This window comes from Lissotriton vulgaris, chromosome 7 (genome assembly GCF_964263255.1).
Source record: "Lissotriton vulgaris chromosome 7, aLisVul1.2, whole genome shotgun sequence".
Classification (NCBI taxonomy): Eukaryota; Metazoa; Chordata; class Amphibia; order Caudata; family Salamandridae; genus Lissotriton; species Lissotriton vulgaris.
In genome coordinates, this window is record NC_141695.1 from 782956384 (window position 1) to 782976266 (window position 19883).

Sequence of the window (19883 nt, forward strand, 5' to 3'; positions counted from 1 at the left end):
CCGAAGAGAAGAGCATAATACCCTTCTACCAGACCGGCTTTAGGTCACAGTCATCAACCCTGGACAACGTATTGGCACTGACTTATTAAGCATCTAAGGCAACCTTGAAGAACCATTCCCCACTCTTCTGTTGTTTTGTGGATTACAGCACAGAATTCGATAAAATGGTCCGCAATAGATTATGGTGGAAGCTAGAAAACTGGGGCATTCCACCAAACCTCTTGAAGGCAATCAGATCACTCTACAAAGACACTTGGGTGCGTGTTAAAATCAGCGGCTGCACAGTGGCCTTTAAAATAAACACAGTGAATGGGTTGAAGCAAGGATGCATGCTGCCCCCCCTCCTTTTCAATTTAAACACAGCTGACCTGGGGGAGGCCCTAAAAGGAGCACATCTAATAGTTTCTAGACTAGGAAGCATGAGGTTGCTGGTGCTACAATACGCAGACTATACTGCCATATTGGATCACACAAGGGTGGGCCTACAAAGAGCCCTAAATGCATTAAATTGTTTCAATAACATCAACAACTTGGCAGTCATTCAAGGAAAAACCAAGGTGGTCATTTTTGGGACATATCATCGGAAGAAGAACACTCAATGGGGAAGGGGAAACCTGCAAATCAACACAGTGTATTCATATAATTACTTAGGAGTTTGGCTAATGGAGCGGGACAAGGAGAAGGCCCACCTGAAACAACTGAGCTCCAAGGCCAGCAAGGTCATATACCTACTAAAACAACGAAGCCATCATTTGATTAGCCCGTCTGTTGGTCCAATACTAGCTGTCCTGAAAGCAAAACTATTACCAGCTATTAGTTACGGCCACCCGGCCTTCCCCGGGCTACTGGATGCCCTCCTCAACTCAGCCCAAGTAAAGGCATATACATCTGTGCTACATATTCCAAGGTCAGCTAGGAATTCAAGGTTAAGACTGGAGCTAGGCTTAGCAAGGCCTAACCTGACATGCCAGGGGGAGATTATTAAGTTATACTTAAGGATACTTAGGGCCCAGGTTCACTCTCTGAAACACCACTTGAGAACAATCTTCGAGATGTCAGGTAAGGCCTGGAATATCAGCCTAGGAAAAGCGCTTAAAACATTGAAGATCAAGGAAGAAAGTATACCACGTCTGGACATCCCCCTGAATGCTTGGAAAAGATCAATAAACCAGCAAGTTCGCGAAACCTCCTTTGATCTGGACATTAAATATTTTAGTTCAAGCGCCCACCTAGACCCACTGACAGACTCCTCCAAAGTAGGCAAAGCGCAACCTTATCTAAGCAAGGCTCTCACTCCACTGGTCCGAAGCAAAATCCTTTACATGAGACTAACTATATTAGGGATTGCCGACTTTAATCCTGCATGGGCCCGTAAGGGGGAATCTACAAACTGCAGACTATGCCCCTATATGAGGGAATCCTGGCTGCATCTCCTATGCTGCTGCCAGAACATTAACAACGACAGCTGGCGACTGCTGCGTCCAATCTGCATTACTAATGGAATAGAGTCCTGCAGTGAAGAGTCAGCCTTGTGTCTATCCACCACCGACACAACAAACCTAGCAAGACTGGCAAAATGCATCCATCAAATCAGGATTGCCCTAAAAGCTGCCAATGAAAGCAACAGAACTTTGGTGAAGTGCACCGCAAATCTGGCTGAAGTAAGCTCAGCGGCCTCAAACACTCCTAGCCAGCTAGTCTAAGAAAGCATTAACACCAGTGAGGGCCAACTGGAATGTAAGAGGCGCTGTCCATTATCCTGTGTAGCAGTTTACCTATCGAGGCTCAAAGGGGATTTCATGAAAGTGATTAAAGCCAAACCGCATTGACTATAAACCCCGGGGAGGGACAATTGTGTTGGCACTTGGGTGGGGCGCTCAATTTTATGTAAGATAAACAGAAGTTTTTAGTATCATTGTTTTAGCTTTTATATGCTGAATGTTTTTACTGTAATGATTTTAATTAATTGAACAGTTAATAAATAAATATAAAGAAATACAAAGAAACGATTTCCCTTTTTATCCCCCCACTATCCTTTTCAATACAAATAATAGACTAACATGTCCACCGCTCAAATTTATTTCATATTTCCAGATCCTAATTCACCATTTATTCTTTTTGGGTTCCGGAGTAGTGTGATACTTGATGAAAAAGCGCTTTGACGCCTCGTCAGAGGTAGTAAGCGCTATGTAAATGCAATTAGAATTACAAAACCGAAATTACAGCAGAACTCTAAGTCTTCCAGGCCTTAAATGAGTACCTCATGCAGATCAGGTTTTCACTTTGCATTCTGGGTTTTTAGACATGTTGACATATAAAATCCGGAGAATAAATCCCAATATGAAAAGAAAATATATTCAAAATATGCACTGAACGAACTACTCACTCATGAACATAGGAAACTTGAAACATCCCGGTTATTGACATTTTGCATGTGGTGGGTTTATATGAGAAAAGTAAATACTTTCCCCGTGGATCACATCAGAGCTGTGCCATGCGTCCATCAATACAACCATCTAATACTGAGTTCAGTGGATAGAATATAGTATTTTTGACATAAGTAGGAACCAAATGCCGAATATCCGAACCTAACAGGCGGGTGACCTCCAAGCTTAGCAAAAAATCACACTTCAATATGGCAGCCTCTTTCCCTGCGGTATACAGTGCTCGTCCGTTTTTAGTGTCTATGCCCCTGGTCTGCTTACATTCCTTTTCAGTAGTCCCGCCCTCGACTGCCGGCTAGTCCACCCTTGGTTTCCTTGGCACTGGATGCTGCCAGCCTTGGCAGCCTTGCAGCAGCAGTGATGCAGCCGGGGCTGCTGCAGACTCCAGTGCACTGGCTGTCACGCGAGTACTGCCTGTTCCCTGCCTCTTGGGTGCGCTGCGGGGGTTGCTGCAGCGTTTAGCACCATGGGAAGACAGCAAGGAGTACAGCACCTGCAGCAGCACGAAAAAACAATTTGTTGCCCAATTGAGGAAAGGCATGCAGACTCAGAGGATACCAGGTTTTGCTGATTATGCCATTTTTTATTGCCATATTTTTTCCGCCCAATTCCATATTTTTAAATATATTATTTCGGTCCTGCTTTTATCTCGTGCTTTGCAATGGGACTTGCTGCAGATCTCCTTGCCTTTGCCATGTCTTCTTCCCTGTTCAACCCCAGCTTTGCCTTCAGCTCCCACTTTGATCCTGGTAAGTGTCCTGTATATGTGTGCGCGCGGCATTTCTTGGGGCAATGGGGTACCTAAGCTCTGAGCATGCGATAGGCCCTTACTTGCTGCTTGCTACCTGCGCTGATTCCTTATACACCTCTGTGTGCTGGGGGAGTCGCTTTTGGCTCTGCCCTGATTCCATCCCTCGTACACTCGGCGTGTGCTCTGTAGCAGTACTGACGGCAGCGGCTGGGATTTGTGCCACTATTTTAAGGAGTGGGCCACTTTAGGGAGCAACACCTTCTCAGAATTCACCAGGTGACACACTCGTTTGCCTCTTAATGCTGATGTGAAGTTGGGCCGGCTGGGTACCATTATTCGTCTGCCCTGGAGGTGCGGTGAGGTCGCTGATGTACATTCCCATGTGTGCTGCATTGGCGGTGACATCGGATGAAGGGAATAGGGGAGGGTTGGGGGTGGGGTAAATTCTGCGTCTGTGCTGATTTTGGCAACGGGTGCTTGGTTTGGAGCTGGCATCATAGAGATGGGCTGGCATGTCTCCCTGTACCCCACTCCCAGGTGTAGTCCTGGGGGTTGGTGGAACAGTGGATGAATATCGGTGCTGCGTTTGCATTGGGAGGGCACATGTATTCCCAATCCCCATTTTACATGATCTTCGTTTTATATGAATAACTTGTATTGATGTGCAGGGCATCCTCATAATTTTTCTGGCGCAGGTGGTGGGCGGAGGGTGGGGGGAGTGAGGGATGCTTACTGTAACCTTTTCAGACTTTTCTAGGAGGGAGAATGCATTTCCCTTGGTCTCATTTCGCTGACGGACAAGCCTGGAATCAAAAGATGTGTCCTGATTTGACCGAGGAGGGTGCATTCTCCTATACTATTTGAGAGGAATGGGGGGTCGGGGAGGAGAGGGGTGTATGTTCCCTCCTATTATAGCCCGACTTTGGTGTGATGGGCGGGATGTGTTGTCATCGCTATTGATTATTATTGGGTGAGCTTTCTTACGGGGTGATCATCACCCCCCTGTCTATCTAACTTGAATTTGCTGTTGACGCGAGGATAGAGGGTCTCCGTGGCCGGTGTAATGTGCACTGTCAACTGATTTGGCAGCGGCCGGGGTGATGCATTTTTCTGGGGTACGTCTTGATCCTACTCGTCGTCAGCTCTCAGCTCTTTATACCGCACGAGTTTATTAAAGGCGATGCGCATTCCTCTCTGAAGTATTTGCACCCAAGCGGGAGGTGACATTATGCTGCGTCTTCGTCACCTCCGTTGATTTATAGGGGGGTTGAGCCATTGATGGGCATCCTGATTTGTCATGTCCACCCCACGCGCCCGGGGATTGCCGGTGGTGTGACTAGGCGTGCCTGCAGCAAATGAAAACTGGAGGACAGCAGGGGCTGTGGGTCCTGATTAGAAAGCCCAGGTGTATTCAGAAAAGCAACAGAGTTTTGGAATGTGCGTCCCTCGGCGCAAGGGGACACCGGAGGCTATGTGCACGAATGCGCAACGATACCTTCCCACTATCCTCCGGGGCGTTGGTGGGAGGGAGGGTGCGGGTTTGTGTGATTTTCCCCAAAGCATGCATGTACAGTGAGTTAGTTGTGTGCACGAAGAGACTGCAGAGAGTGCACACCCATGGTGAGTGCAGAGTTAAGGATTATGCAAGGGGACCTTGGAAGTTGAGCACTCAAGAGAATAGCGAGGGCTGCGGACAGGCCGTGCATCGATCGCCACGTGAAGGGAACAGCAGCAGCTGCTATGTACATGAGCTGCCCCCTCCCTCCCGGCGCAGATGTGAGCTGAGTAACAATGTGCGTACCCGCCGAGGATGGCAGTGGACAGCAGCGAGGGCTGTGAGCTGGAAGAAGCGCCCTCAGTGCGTGCAGGAGAGCGACAGGTGCAGGATGTGTAAGGACTGCACACTTTCAGACCACGCATATTTCCCAGTGCGGAAGGAATATCACTGTACGTGCCACCGCGCATTCAGTGTTTGCAAGAGGGCCGCCATGTGCACGATTGACGCAGGTCGCCACGAATGAAAAGGCAGCTTACATTGACTGGCTTTTGAGCAACCACAGAGACACTGTTCACGAATTTGCAGCTGGAGAATGTATGTATTTGCTAACTGCTAAGTGGGGTCTGTGGTCCTCTACTACTGTGTGCAGAACAGATCAGAATGTACGTTTCACCTGTGAATGCTGGGCGGCATAGGCTGAGTGCACATCTGTACATTCCATAGTGCACTTAGGAGAACAGAGGACATTTAAATGAATTGGCAGCCCTCAGTCGACACATGCGACAGATTGTATTCACGAATGTACACCTCTTCTCGCTGCAGAAAGTGCAGGCCACCATCTTCTCGAACGTCAGGACGTCGGAAGAGGCTGTGGTCTGGAATGAGCTCTCCTAAGTGCATTCAAGCCTGTAAAAAGAGTTTGCAAGGATGGCAGCTCTCCTAACTCCCACAGCATAGGTAAGGTAGGAAAGTAATGAGCACCCCATCAAATTTAGGGCGAGCAACCAAATAGATATACATTCCAGCCCAGGAAGAGACCAATTTTTATATGTGTGAATGTATACCCTTAGAACATACAGAATAACCACCTCCACGGCATGCAGTAACACTTCCGGGCTTGTGTACAGGAAGATTTATACCACCAGGACTGCAGGAGGTCAAGAGGACCAGCGTGTAGGAATGCCCACCTCCAGAACATGCAGATCCTCAGATAGGGCTGTGTGCACCAATGCATATCCCCACTGTTCACAGATGGACAGGGTGTGATGTTGGCAGAAATGTGCGCCCAGCTGTGACATTGATGCCAGCAAGTACTCATCTCTCCTTGCACTGGACACTCCGAGAAAGGCGGGAGTTGCTCCTATGAAGGATGCAGATCCTTTAGATTTAAATTCCTCCACAGGCAGATTTTTATTTTTGTTGCGAGAACTCTTGCCATCAATAGATCAGGAAGAAGGCCAGAGAAGTATATGGCGAGTATGCTTGGGGTCAGCTCACTTCAGCCATTGGCTTTCATGTCTTTCTCAAGGTTTGCCTTGGTTTGGATGGGCTGACCGTCAAGAGCAGAGAATTTTGAGGATGGTTACATCAGGTCATCCTTTTTTAAACTGCAGATGCAAGAAAACCTATAGGTTGAAACTGAGTCCCAGTGTGTTTTCTATGACGTATTTGATTTGATTTGATTTTCTGGCATAACATGTTTCATTGCTGATGTATGACTTTACTGCTTGCTGTTTGGATGCGTAAGCCTATCCTAAAATACGGGCACTGTGCTACCACTCTTTTCCCCCTTAGCATTCATTTGTTTTACCATGCTGTCACGATAACGTTATTGGATTTACCGTTTTTGTTCACAAAACAAGAACTTGTATGCACATACCCTTTCTTAAAGATGCAACAAAGTGTTGTCCGTTTGTCAAAAGTATGGTATTAAACATTTGTTTCCGAATAACTGTGCTGTGATTTGTAAGCACGATATCGAGCTCAAACATTTAATTACCAGGCAAAAATGTTATTTCCTGCCATGCCTCACCATCCATATCATACCTGACTTCTCATACCTAACCTATCATACCTACCTGCCTACTATATCTACAAAACCTTACCTACCATACTTGTTCTAACCATATCTAACATACCTAACCTACCTATTGTACCAAACCTCACATACATAACCTGTTACACCTCACAAACCTACGATACCGTAATGTACAGTAGCACTTACCTGCCATATCTACATACCATACATAGCAAACTGTGTGTATCGTAACTACCATGCGTATCTTACCTACCCTTCCGTTGGTGCCTACCGACCATTCCTACTATACTTAATCTACTTTACCCAATGTAACTAATGTACCATACCTTTCATACCATACCTACTTTCCATTCCGAACCTACCTTATCTAACTTTCCATACCAACCTACCATATTCACTATAATACCTACCATAGCTAACCTGTGTTTTTATCTTTCTTTCATCACCACATGCTCATCATACCTATGGACCTACTTTCCATACCTGCCTATAAGACCTACAATACTTAACTACTTTACTTAATCACAGCTTAACTATCATACCATCCATACTTAACCTATCATACTTACCTACTATATCAAGCAAACCTATGTACCTTACCTAATTACTTTCCATACCTATCATACCATACATTATATGATTACTTTACAAAACTACTTATCTACCATACCTCCCTAGATTAGATTAAGTATTTGTTAAGCGCTCAACTCACCCTGGGGCATCTCAGCGCTGACTAGGGACTGGACTACTGCTGACGGAAAGCCCGGCTGGGGCAAAGATTTAAAACAGAAAGGTCTTCAAGTGTTTCTTGAAGGTGCCATAGTGCTGAATGGATCGGGGAGCCAGAGGGAGCTGATTCCAGTACCTGGGAGCCAGATAGGAAAAGGCTCTCCCCCTGTCCGGGTCAGACGGATTCGGGGAACTTGTAACAGATCCTGTGAGGTAGATCTTAGTCTCCTACTGGGGCAATATTTAACCAGTTTACGTTTTAGGTAACGGAGACCTTTGTCATTGAGGGTGTTATGGGTTAGGCAGCAGACTTTGAAGAAGGTCTCTTTTTTACATTAAGCCAGTGCAGTTCTCTAAGCAGCGGAATTGATGGAGAGCCGGCCGGCCGGTTTAAAATCATTCATGCGGCCGTATTCTGAACAATTTTCAATTTCGCCAGAAGAGTCTCCCCCCACTTCTGCCAGCAGGGCGTTGCCATAATCCAGACGGCTGGTTATCATTGAGTGTACTAACGTCTTACGATGGGAGGTGGGTATAAACGGAAGTATTTTCCGAACAAGTCGGAGACCATAAAAGCATGTGCTGGTCGTAGTCGCAATATGGCCTTTCATTGACAAGGAGCCGTCAATTTTTATTCCTAAGTTCTTTACTGAGAGTTTAGGGGAGGGTGCAGTGCCCAATTGATCAGGCCACCAATCATCCGTCCAGATTTCTGAGGCTTTCCCCATTAGCATAATTTAAGTCTTCCCTGGGTTCAATTGAAGATAATTCATAGTCATCCAGTCTGAAATCTGCCTCATGCCTTTGGCAAAGCGCATTTTTTCTTGCTCTGGACATTTCCCAATCGTGAACATCAGCTGAGTGTTGTCGGCGTATGAAACGATTTCAAAGCCCAGCTGTTCCACAATCTGAGCCAGAGGGGCCATATATATGTTAAAAAGGGTTGGGCTCAAACAGGAGTCTGTGGGACCCCCTTCTCTTAAGGCATTTTTGCCGAGGAATAGGGACCTAACGTGAACATTTGTGTTCTTTCTGACAGAAAGTGTAGAAGCAACTTTAAGGCTGTTCCTTTGACACCGCAATTTGATAGTCTCTCCGTTAGCTTAATGTGAGAGATCGTATCGAAAGCTGCAGAGAGATCTAAGATAATCAGTATTGCGGAACCGCCCCGAGTCCATAGTTTGTCTTAATGAATCAGTTACTGCCAAGACAGCTGTCTCCGTACTAAAGCCGGGGCGAAAGCCCGATTGGGAATAGTCCGGGATTTCATTCTGTTCTAAATAGGTGATTAGTTGTTGATTTATGACACTTTCCAGCAGCTTCCCCAAAAGGGGTAAAAGAGAGATGGGCCGGTAATTACTGAGAATTGCCGGGTCTGCTGTGGGTTTTTTGAGAATAGGACGCACCACTGCCTCCTTCCAAGAGGAAGGGATTGTGCCTGTGGAGATGGAGCAATTAAAGATATCACGGATAGCTGGTGCGCAGCTCTTAGCTAAGAGAGCCATAATTTTTGGGGGGCATGGGTCATAGGGAGACCCTGATTTCGCCAAGGCTAAGCCTTTTTGTACCTCCTCACTGGTGACTAGCTTGAAACTCTTGAGGGAGCAATTGTGTACCCTCCGCTTCTTCTCCAGTTCTACTAGAGATTCCACGACTGAGGGAGATATCTGAGGGAAATTGTCGTTGACGGTAGATATTTTATCTTGAAAGAAAGTGGCAATGGAGTTACATAGATCTTGCGACTCATTAGGGGACTGGCTACAGGCCTTAGGGGAAGTCAAGTCTTTAACTATACTGAACAAAGTCTTCGCGGAGTTACTAGACTGTTCAATTTGTTTAATGATGAATCTTTGTTTTGCTGTTTTTAAATTCAAATGATACCTGGCCAAGGCAAGTCGATAAGCCAGTTTATTTTGGTGGGCCTTATTGACCCGCCAAGCTCTTTCGAGGCATCGACAGTTTGCTTTTTCTGTCTTTAGAACCTCTGTGTACCAGGGGTTTGAGGGGCGCTGATGAACAGGGCATCGCTTTTTTGGGAATAATTTCATCAAAAGCAGACTCCAGAGCAGCCTTAAACGCCTCCAGTTTGTTAGGGGCTTCTATCTGATTATTAACTGGTTCATTAGTTAAGACCTCCTCGAAATGCTTCCATGGTGAGATTACGCCATGGCCTTCGGTGGGCTGAGTTGTTTGTGACCAGATTCACTATTTTTGTTTACAGGAGACTGATATATAGAAAAGGTGATCAGGGAATGATCAGTCCATGTAAGGGGAATGGGGGGATCGCACCTTAGTCGATCATCGGTAGTAAACACTAGGTCCAGCAAATGTCCGGCTTGGTGAGTTGGACCTTCCACTTTCTGAAAAAGCCCTATTGCTTCCAGAGCGGAGAAAAGTTTGCTAACCTCTGGGTCAGAGGTGTTCTCTCCATGGAAATTGAAATCTCCCAGTAGGAGAAACGTACTGGTTGCTAGAGCATGTAAAGCAATTTGTTCGACCAGGAGGTCAGTAAAGTTCAGTTTGGATCCTGGGGGGCGGTAAATTAAGGCTCCATACCAACATTCCGTCTGAGATAATATAGCCTTAATAATACCCATTTCTATACAGCCCTTGCTAATAGTTGATAGCCAATTTACTGTTATGTGATCCTGAAAGGCAATGGCTATGCCGCCGCCTATTTTACCCTCCCTATCCAACGGAATCAGTTTATAATTCTCTGGCATAGCGAGGTTAATCATGGTAAGGTTGGAGGAATTCATCCAAGTTTCCGTTCGGAAACACAGAGTTGGTGCTTGGGATACTATCATGTCCCAAATTTCCAAGGGGTGTTTTGCATAAGACCTCACATTGCACAATATGTTTTTTAATTCCATAGAGTTGGTAAGGGGGGCTTTCGTACCTGCTAGGGGCTCCTCCTTCCAAGGAATGGTGGAGAAATGACACTGCCTGCAAGTAATTGGTGCTTCCAACACAGTCGGAAATCTGTTGGTGCAATTGATGGAATTTTGACAGTGATTCCTGGTGGAGTGAAGCCCTCTTATAGCCCTCAAGGAGTCAGCCGAATAGAATCTGGTAGGGGAGCTCGCCTGAATAGCCTTCATTACCTTAGTAGGGGCATGGTCTCTGGCCTCTGGGCTACAATACTTAACCTACTTTACCTACATACCTAACTACCACACCTCACCTACTGTGCATACCTAACAAAACCTACCTAGCAAGCCTACATGCCATACCTATTTACTTACCATACCTACTTTCCTCTTATAATTACATATCACACTTAACATACCATACTTACTTATCAAAACTTCCATACCTATGTATCCATCAGACCTACAATACTTGAAATCCCATATACAGCCTACCATATGTAACCTAACATACCAACCCACTATACTTTTCTAGTCCTAATTAACCTACCATTCCTTCCATGCCTAACCTATCATACCTACTAAGCATATATAACAAACCAATGCACCTACTTACTTATCAAATATATGTATTCACCATACCTACCTACAGTAACTCTCAGACACCTCAACACCTATCTGACCTACTTAACTTACTATATCTATCATACCTTCTATACCTACCAACCATACATAACCAATCATACCTAAATAGGTCCAATACCTAATCTAACATACCCTACCTGCTGTACTTACCATCCCTACATGGTAACTACACTTACGTACTATACCTAATGTACCATAACTACCTGCCTTAACTACATTTTATATTCTCCTATCATAACTTCAATAACTTACTTGCTATACCGTACCTATCCTACCATAACTTAACCTGTCTTCATCTCTGCACCTCTGCCTTGAGGTGGCCGTTTTGTAAAAGCTGCAAGTTATGCCCATGGGATCTTTTGTAATGATTGAAGTATTGCAGGCGGCTCCAGAAAGCATGTGTGTCTAACTCGAGGAACTACTAGTAAACCATCTAGAGTGCTGCAACCAGCATTGGGAAAGTGCTGATTTCAGCTTTTGAAAGGTATACAGATGTTAATGCAATTGCTTTTTTAAAAGCAGCATCAAAAATAAAATAAAGTAATAAGCATATAATATGCAAACTATACATGAATGGTGCCCCCCGTTTCATCAATTCATAGGCTATGCGTTCATGCAATATAAAACATATTGGATGGTAGAATTGATGGGGTCATCATCCATCCTAATGCCACATATTTGTGTTCTATAAAACAAAATAGATGGATTAATGAACGGTGGTGACATTTATTCTGACCATCCAACAAGTCCTAAATAATTAAAATGCACGAATCATAAGCACTTACTTAAAACATAGCTATTCCCACTAGTTCCTTTTGGATTGTCTTCCTCAACCCAGCCATTCGATTGTAGTTCACAGTAACAAATTCCAGTGAGCTCGAAATGGTATCATCACGTAAGAATGAATAGAGCACACAAATAAAAAGTCACTTTCATCCTAGAAACTCAAGTTATTCTACATAAATCTTGGGTAGCAGTCTAGCTGCTGGGTGACGTGATAGGCACACAGGAGCCCATTTAAGACAGATAGGCTTGGGCGCTCCCCCTGAAAGGTAAGCGCTGCAGTCCTGAAGGATACTTGTTCGTTTTTAAAGCTGTTTGCACGCGTGATTGGCGCTACTCGGTCGCGCTTATTAACTGTCATTTTCCCATATTAAATGTTCGTGGCTCTCAGCCGCTTTTCTTTTAATTTAAATCGCCGCGCTGTCTGAGAGGGTAACGGGGACTGTTAGGACATTGCTAGCACCTAAAATTTGTAAACACTCACCGCTGCTTTAGCGGGCCTTTAGCTGCTTCTTCCTGCGAGGGGGACATCTTGGGTGAGGTAGTGCCGGTTGCGGCAGACATCTTGGGTAGCAGTCTAGCTGCTGGGTGACGTGATAGGCACACAGGAACCCATTTAAACCTGCCATTATGCAAGCGCGCTGCGTATGCGCGCAGCGGGCGCGCCATGGGCACGCCGGAGGCTCGCCAGAGGCAAGCCCATCTATGCCCATCCAGGACCAGACGGGACCCGGGGCCAGAACCCCTGGTTCGCGCATTATATATGGCAGAGGTGAGCTTCTGGAAATACATTTGCGACACTCACCACTTGAGGAGGGGAGCGAGGCTGCGCTCCGACAGTCAGGACTCTGGAGGGCTCAAGATAAAAATCTTGGCCGGGCTCTCACTCACAAAGCGGGGGTTGTGCACTATGGGCTGTTAAACACCCGCTCTCTCCAGAAACATAGTGGAGAGGTGTACTCACTGCTGGAGGATGGGGAATTCGACGTCTTGGGGATCACGGAGACATGGTTGGAGGACTCCTCGCTACCGGATTTGGCGGCTGCCCTACCGGCAAGCTTCTCAGTCCTACATCGCAATAGAGCGGGAGAGAAAAGAGGAGGAGGGGTGGCACTTTTCTTTGCGGACCGTATGCATGGAGAAACAATCCTGGCCGAGGATATAGGCGGGGCGGAGGTTCTAGGTGTTAAACTTAGACTGGGGACAGATTGTTTAACTGTCCTGGTAGTCTATCGTCCTCCCTGGGCCAGGCCGGAGTTCCCGGATTTATTTTTGAAACTTGTGCAGGACATGCGCTCGAGGTTTGATAATTTGGTCATCCTGGGAGACTTCAATTATCATTGGGAACTTACCCCAAGAGAAGGGCAGTCTGGCCACATTGACGAGGCATTATCTTCGCTAGGTTTAATCCAACAAGTAAGGGGACCGACACATGCGAAAGGTCACACGCTTGACTTAGTATGGACGTCAATGCCGGTACAGGGACCGACGACCTCACAACCGTGTGTTTGGTCGGACCATCACTTACTGAAGGGTGACCTCTTGTTGAACTTACGTAAAACGAAACCGGCAGAAGGCCAGAGGCGAGTGAGGAAATGGAAGGACATCAATGGAGAAAAGCTGGTGGCACATCTTCTAGCAAATTCTTCTCTGACCCGTTCAGTTGACAACCCTGATGCCCTCTGTAGTAACCTAGAGGAGAGGCTTCGAAGTGCGGTCGACCATGTGGCGCCAGCACGCAGGGTCAATCTACTAAATAGAGGTCGGAGGTCCCCTTGGTACAATGACTCTCTAAGGGAGAAAAAGAGGGCCTTGCGCAAGACGGAGAGAGCTTGGCGCAAAGCCTATGATACTAAGGCGAGAAGCATCTATATGCTTGAACTAGCGAATTATAAGCGGGCAATAATAGCTAGGAAGGCGGACTTCTATGAGGAAAGGATCACCACAGCTACAGATCCTCAAAAGGAAATCTTCCGAGTCCTAAATGAACTCAAGAAAGTAAAAGAACAAAGGCCGGAGTTCACTTTAGAGGACTGCCAGAGATTTCAGAACTTCTTTACCAGCAAAATTAGAGATCTTACTGCGGAAATTGCTTGCACTCCCATACATGCTTGCCCCCCACTGACTACGTCTGTTAAAAAGCTGGTGGATAGACCTCTGGATCTCCTTCCTCCCATTACGAAAGAGGAACTGTCCCTGCTCATTGGGAGAGTCAAGTCTGGATCCCAGGCAGACCCTTGTCCCCCTGACGTCTTCAAACTGGCTATGCCAGGAATAGAAGAGGAGGTGCTGAATCTTTTGAACTCATCTCTAGTATCAGGAAAGGTTCCCACTGCCTTTAAGGAAGCAAGGTTGATCCCTTTGCTAAAAAAGCCTGGGGCAGACGTGAAATGCCTAAAAAATTTTAGGCCTATTTCCCAGATCCCTTTCCTGGCCAAAGTGCTGGAACAGCATGTTTTGGCCGACCTTTCTGACCATCTAGAAAGGAACGGTCTGTTGGAACCAAACCAATCGGGGTTCCGTGCAAATCACAGCACGGAACTGGTCATGCTGTCCATCATAGATGAGCTTCGAAATAGGGCAGACAAGAAGATACCCGGCGCCCTGGTGCTGTTAGACCTCTCCGCGGCGTTTGACACCGTTTGTCACAAACAACTTCTGTCGCGGATGAGGGACTTCGGCATCCAGGGCACAGCCCACGCCTGGTTTGCTTCTTTTCTACAAGGGAGGACACAAAGAGTTCAGCTGGGAGAATTTCTCTCTACTGCAACACCAATCTCTTGTGGAGTGCCACAGGGGTCGGCTTTGTCGCCCCTGTTATTCAATATATATCTTCAACCTTTGATTGCACTCCTGAATCAAATGGATTGTCAGGTATACAACTATGCGTACGACACCCAAATTATTATCCAAATGGATAATACGCCTGGGGCGCCAGCAAATCTGCAAACCATCTTGAAGCATACAGCTAATTGAATGTCGCTGAACTCCTTAAAAATTAATCCGGACAAGACGGAAGTTCTACCTATTACCATCGCTGGCAATCCATGGCATGATGGATTCTGGCCGAGGGAACTTGGACCGCCTCCGGAGCCGGCAGTGGCTGTAAAAAGCCTAGGCATCTATGTGGATGACAAGCTCTCCATGCGGAAACAAGTTACCACGGTGGTAGGAACTTGTGTTGGCCTGCTTCGTCAACTTAGAAAAATTGCGCCACTACTGTTCCATTCCACACTGAGACGGGCAGTTTCCGCTATGATCCTTGCTAGATTGGATTACGGCAACTCGCTCTATTTGGGTCTACCCCAAAAACTCCTAGACAAACTTCAGATGGTGATGAATGATGCCGCTAGGCTCATTCATAAGAAACCTAGGAGCACGCATGTGTCCCCACTTATGCGTGAGCTACATTGGCTCCCAGTAAGGCAGAGGGTGCTTTTCAAAGGGTTATGCATAGCACATAAATCCCTTTACGGTAAGGCACCAAGATACATTAAGACCCGCCTGATTCCATATAAACCTGCCAGGGTGTTAAGATCTGCTGAGGCAACTCTTCTCATGCAACCTCGTTTCAGATTGGCGACAGTGGGCGGTCGTGCCATCTCGAACACCCTCCCAGGGGCTTGGAATAGTCTACCGGCGGACTTACGCAAAGAACCTAATTTGCTGTCCTTTCGGAAGAGGTTGAAGACTGTTCTTTTCCAGAAGGCCTGGGGAGGGCTATAAATTTCTGGGAAGTATCTTTCTTTTGGTTTCCTGCGGTGCTTATTGGACAAGCGCTTAGAGACCCCTGGGTTATAGAGCGCTATACAAATCGAAAGAAATAAATAAATAAAATAAAAGACCATTCATTTGTAATATTCACAATCTGAACTTGAGAAGACTCAAGAATTTCAGAATGAGTTCAACTAAGGTCGTTTTATGTACACGATAATCCAAATATAGCCCATATTTAGGGCAGCATCACACCTCTAAACATTTTGAACTCCATTCTTGAAAACGTTATTCTGGGTTTTATCCTCAAACTGACCCAAAAGAACAGGACCCTCGTGGATGCCACACGTTGTGTTTAAAATTACGAATTCATTTTTAGAAGGGATATAAGTAAAACCCACTTAGGAAAGCCAGTGGATTTCCTTGCATACCTATTTACATAAGTTTATAAATATTTAGGGTTTGCCAATCCCCATAGCTCAACACTACATAAAGCGCTACATTATTTCTTCATTTGATATACATTCTGTGGAGTTGAAATTGGATCTACACCCATTTTTGGGTTACTCATAGTAATATGGCAGGAGTTGCCCAAAATCAGTTTGCATATATTCTCCCGGACACAACAATTACAATTAATATTGAATCTGAGCCCTAAATAATTGAACTCCGAAACAATTACCCTCAAGTTTAAACATTTTCGTTGGTGTATATATGTTTTACAACTACCAGCATCTTTACTTTGCTGAGTTCTTTCATGGTAATACTCAAAGCTATTTAAGAGATTATGGATAACATTGTCTTTGCAGGAAATGAGGATTAAATTGTGCCTGTAACGTAAACATCATATTAACATCCTGATTAAAGTCGGGGCATCCATGGAAACACCCAATAGTAAGACAAACAGGTAATTTATTAAGACATTAAAAAAACCAGTGCTAAAATACATCCCTAACTCCCAAGTTATAGCAAAACTCATGGAGTGTTTCCTAAAGCCTACAACTGGACTTTTGCGAAATTATAATAAAATGTCCTTAAAACAAGTACTTTTAAGTTTCTCAAAGCATCAATCGATCCTCATTATCAAAGGGCACCTTGCGATGCAAAAAATGCTAGAAAGAACCTAACATTTTTTAGAAAAAGATATTTTATTATAGGTAAGTCCCACCGCAGACACTGCTCTACTGACCCTACGTCTAGGCCTGCTTGAGTATTCGCGATTCCCACTGTAGATTTTAAAAAGGCTACATACCTATCTTATAACATTTTCCCACAAAAGGTTCCTTATGTTATCTAAAAGATGTATACATTTTTGTGCACATTTTTGTTTCCTTTTTTTTAAGTATATCTACAATTAATTATTTTTTCCCTGCTTGAGGAGCACAGTAACTATTAAAGATATAATTAAATAAAAATGTCACAGGAGCAGCCATAGCTCGATACTAGTAAGCAAAGGAGTCTACGTGAACTAAATCTGGGCTCGATTCCTTGACTCTTTGAAGAGGGCATTGCTCAAAAGAGAAGGAGATCATGTCTATTGAACTATTCACAGACTACTGGTGGGGTTTCAAACATGAAGTCAATGAATTTGGCGAGGTGGACAGCCTGGGTACGACCCCCTAGAAAGGAGCTGACCCAGGTAAGGGCTGGGCCCCCGATGCCGGCCGACTTGACACGGGCAAGAAGGATGGAATGATCAACCGTCTCAAAGGCGGCGGAAAGATCTAAAAGAACGAGGGCCTGGTGAGTGTTGGTATCTAGCCCCTCTCTAAGCTCATCCATCACCGAGATGACAACCTTCTCGGTGGAATGCCGGGGTCGAAAGCCGGCCTGACTGGATGCAAAACCCCCGCTCTCCTCCACAAAAGCGCCAAGGACCTGGGTGACATGAGCCTCAAGGACTTTAGCCAGGAAAGGGAGAAGGGAGATAGGGCGGTAGTTGGAAAGAGGGACAGGGTCAGCCCTGGGTTTTTTTAGGATAGGGATGATGACAGCCTCTTTGTGGGCGACAGGCACGACACCCTGTTCAAGAGAAGCGTTCAGAAAAGTAAGAGGGGGAAGGTAAAAATCTGTGAAAATCTTGCAGAGGATGTGTGCAGGGGCAATGTCCACAGGGGATCCAGATTTGACACGGGTCAACAAGGAGAGAAATATTTCTCTTGTTAAGGGAGGTAGGAGGGTTAGACTAGACATAATAGGAGGGGGCTGGGGATCACCAAATACAGGGGAGGGGGGCGGGATCTTGGACTTAATGAGTGCAACTTTCTCAATGAAAAAGTCATTGAGAGAGTTGCACAAGGATTGGGAGGGGGGAATTTTGGGAGAGGCCCTGTCAGAAGAGGCCAACTCTCGAACTATAGCAAATATTTCTTTGGACTGGCTCTCTGCAGCGAGGATTCTCCCAGAGAAATAGGAAGTCTTTGCAAGGAGAATATCCCTTTTGTACTCGTTCAGGATAGAATTATAGCATAGTTTGGAGAGAGGGCTATAAGCCTGCCTCCAAGCTTGCTCTGCTTGACGCACTGCCAGTTTTTTTGCCACAAGGGCAGGGGAGAACCATTTATTTGCCTCATGGGCACGTTTAATCGTGACGCGCTTCAAAGGGGCTGCTTGGTCGCAGGCCCGTCGAAGCCAGCTGTTAAGGGCATCCAGTTGCCTCGATGGTTCAGAGCCAGCCATGGCCAAATCAGGGGCAGATAAAGACGAGCAGAGGGCAGGAATATCCACTCTGCTCCAATTTCTTGCCCAAGTATGTTTGGAAAAGGGGGAATCACTAGTCTGTTATTTATGACCATTCTGGCCATATGTTGAACAGGGATAAACTGAACCAAAATATTGTAAACAAGGTAGGGTAGCATGAACTTGCATTAACCTTCTCATGGTCACTTTCTAGCCTATCTATTACTTGCAAGGCAAATGGATGCCCTAAAATGTCCATTTCTTCAATACGTAATTAATCACGGAACACAATGCTTCACAGCAGAGCATTAGCTTTGATGGAACTTAAGAAACATACTTAACATTTAATTTTCTAAAGCAAACTTTCCGACTCCTTTATGCCAATTGTCGGCAGACTTTGTTGTTTCATGTTTGTTTTAGAAGTGGCTAAGAAACCCACTACTCAAAATCACTTCCCAACACTTCCTGGGGCACAGGACGTGCATGTGTGATGGATAATTAAAATCTACTATGGCTGCCTGGTAACAAGCGCTTTTCTTTTCAACATGCACCTTTTCAAATAAAGTGGGAGAACCCTTCCTGAAGAATTAATTAGATTTTCAGTACTAAACGCAGTGTTACACGATGAGTTGCTAAATCAACAATTTCCATTACATACATTTCGGAGGTACTATTATTCCATCTATTGGAGGAGGAGCATTCATAGATGTGTCTAAGCAGCATCTGCCTACCACCCACAAGGCTTCTAAAAGCTCTCTTGCAGGCCAAAATAAACATTATTGAGAATCCTTGCGGATGTGGTGATGCCAACCCATACGTTTCCTGAAGGCAAATTACATCATAATCCGAAATAAATTGAATCCAAACAACTATGTTCCAAGTTAGAATAGTAGGTTATTTATATTCCTTGCTCTTTCTTTGAATCATCTTATGAACAATCAGATCTGAATGGTTCCATTATCCATTGATTCCATCCTAATGCCACATGTTCATTCTATTTACAAACAAACTAGATGGATGGTTGGCTTGTCTCGTTTTCCACCCATACAAATTTCAAATTTCAAATTTGTTTATTTATTATAACGGAACTCAATTGAGGTCCACATAAAAATTCAATAAAGAATAAACAACAAATGTCATGAGAATACAAGAAAGAAGTTTTACAGAATATTCAGTTATCAATATAATGTTAAAAAACATTTAAAAAAGTTAAACAATTTAAAACAAAACATTTCGTTTGGAGGATTAAGCATTGCTTCAATAAAATCATAAGCTGTGGAAATACCCAATTGGAGGCACATAGGTCTCAACCATTTGCGTCTAAATGCCATAAGAGCCGGACAAACAAAGACAACATGGTACAAATCCTGGGAATTACAATTACAGAAATTACAAATATCTGAACCACCATGCCATTTGGACAGAAAACAGTTCAGAGGAAGTAAGTTATACCTTAGCAAAAGAATAAAACGCCTAACTCCATGGGGGAGGTTCCAACATATGTATGGTTGGGGGGTTTTTATTTTACAGAATTTACCAATGGGGAACATTCTGCTCGCAGTTTTACTTGACCCACTATCAACTCTAAAGCTCAACTCCCAAGAGGCAGATTTTAAGGATAACCTTAGTTGGGCAGCAGTTTGTAAAAATAGGTTTTGTTCATCTAGCTGTAGTAAGGTAACAGCCTGTCGGAAATTCCTTACAATAGAGGAATAAGCATTAAAGGAACCCA

General features: G+C 45.0%; 1 protein-coding gene across 3 annotated transcripts in view; it reads left to right on the forward strand.

Annotated features, from left to right (window-relative positions):
* Window positions 1-2775: 2775 nt before the first annotated feature.
* Window positions 2776-19883, forward strand: part of LMTK1 (lemur tail kinase 1) — a 419869-nt gene continuing 402761 nt past the window's right edge. For 2 of the 3 annotated variants that reach the window (XM_086931028.1, XM_086931031.1), the window contains exon 1: window positions 2776-3193. In XM_086931028.1, the coding sequence (XP_086787154.1) occupies window positions 3106-3193 (88 nt within the window). In that variant the 5' untranslated portion in view covers window positions 2776-3105. The remainder of the gene's footprint in view (window positions 3194-19883) is intronic. The other variant, XM_086931029.1, reaches the window with a different exon arrangement.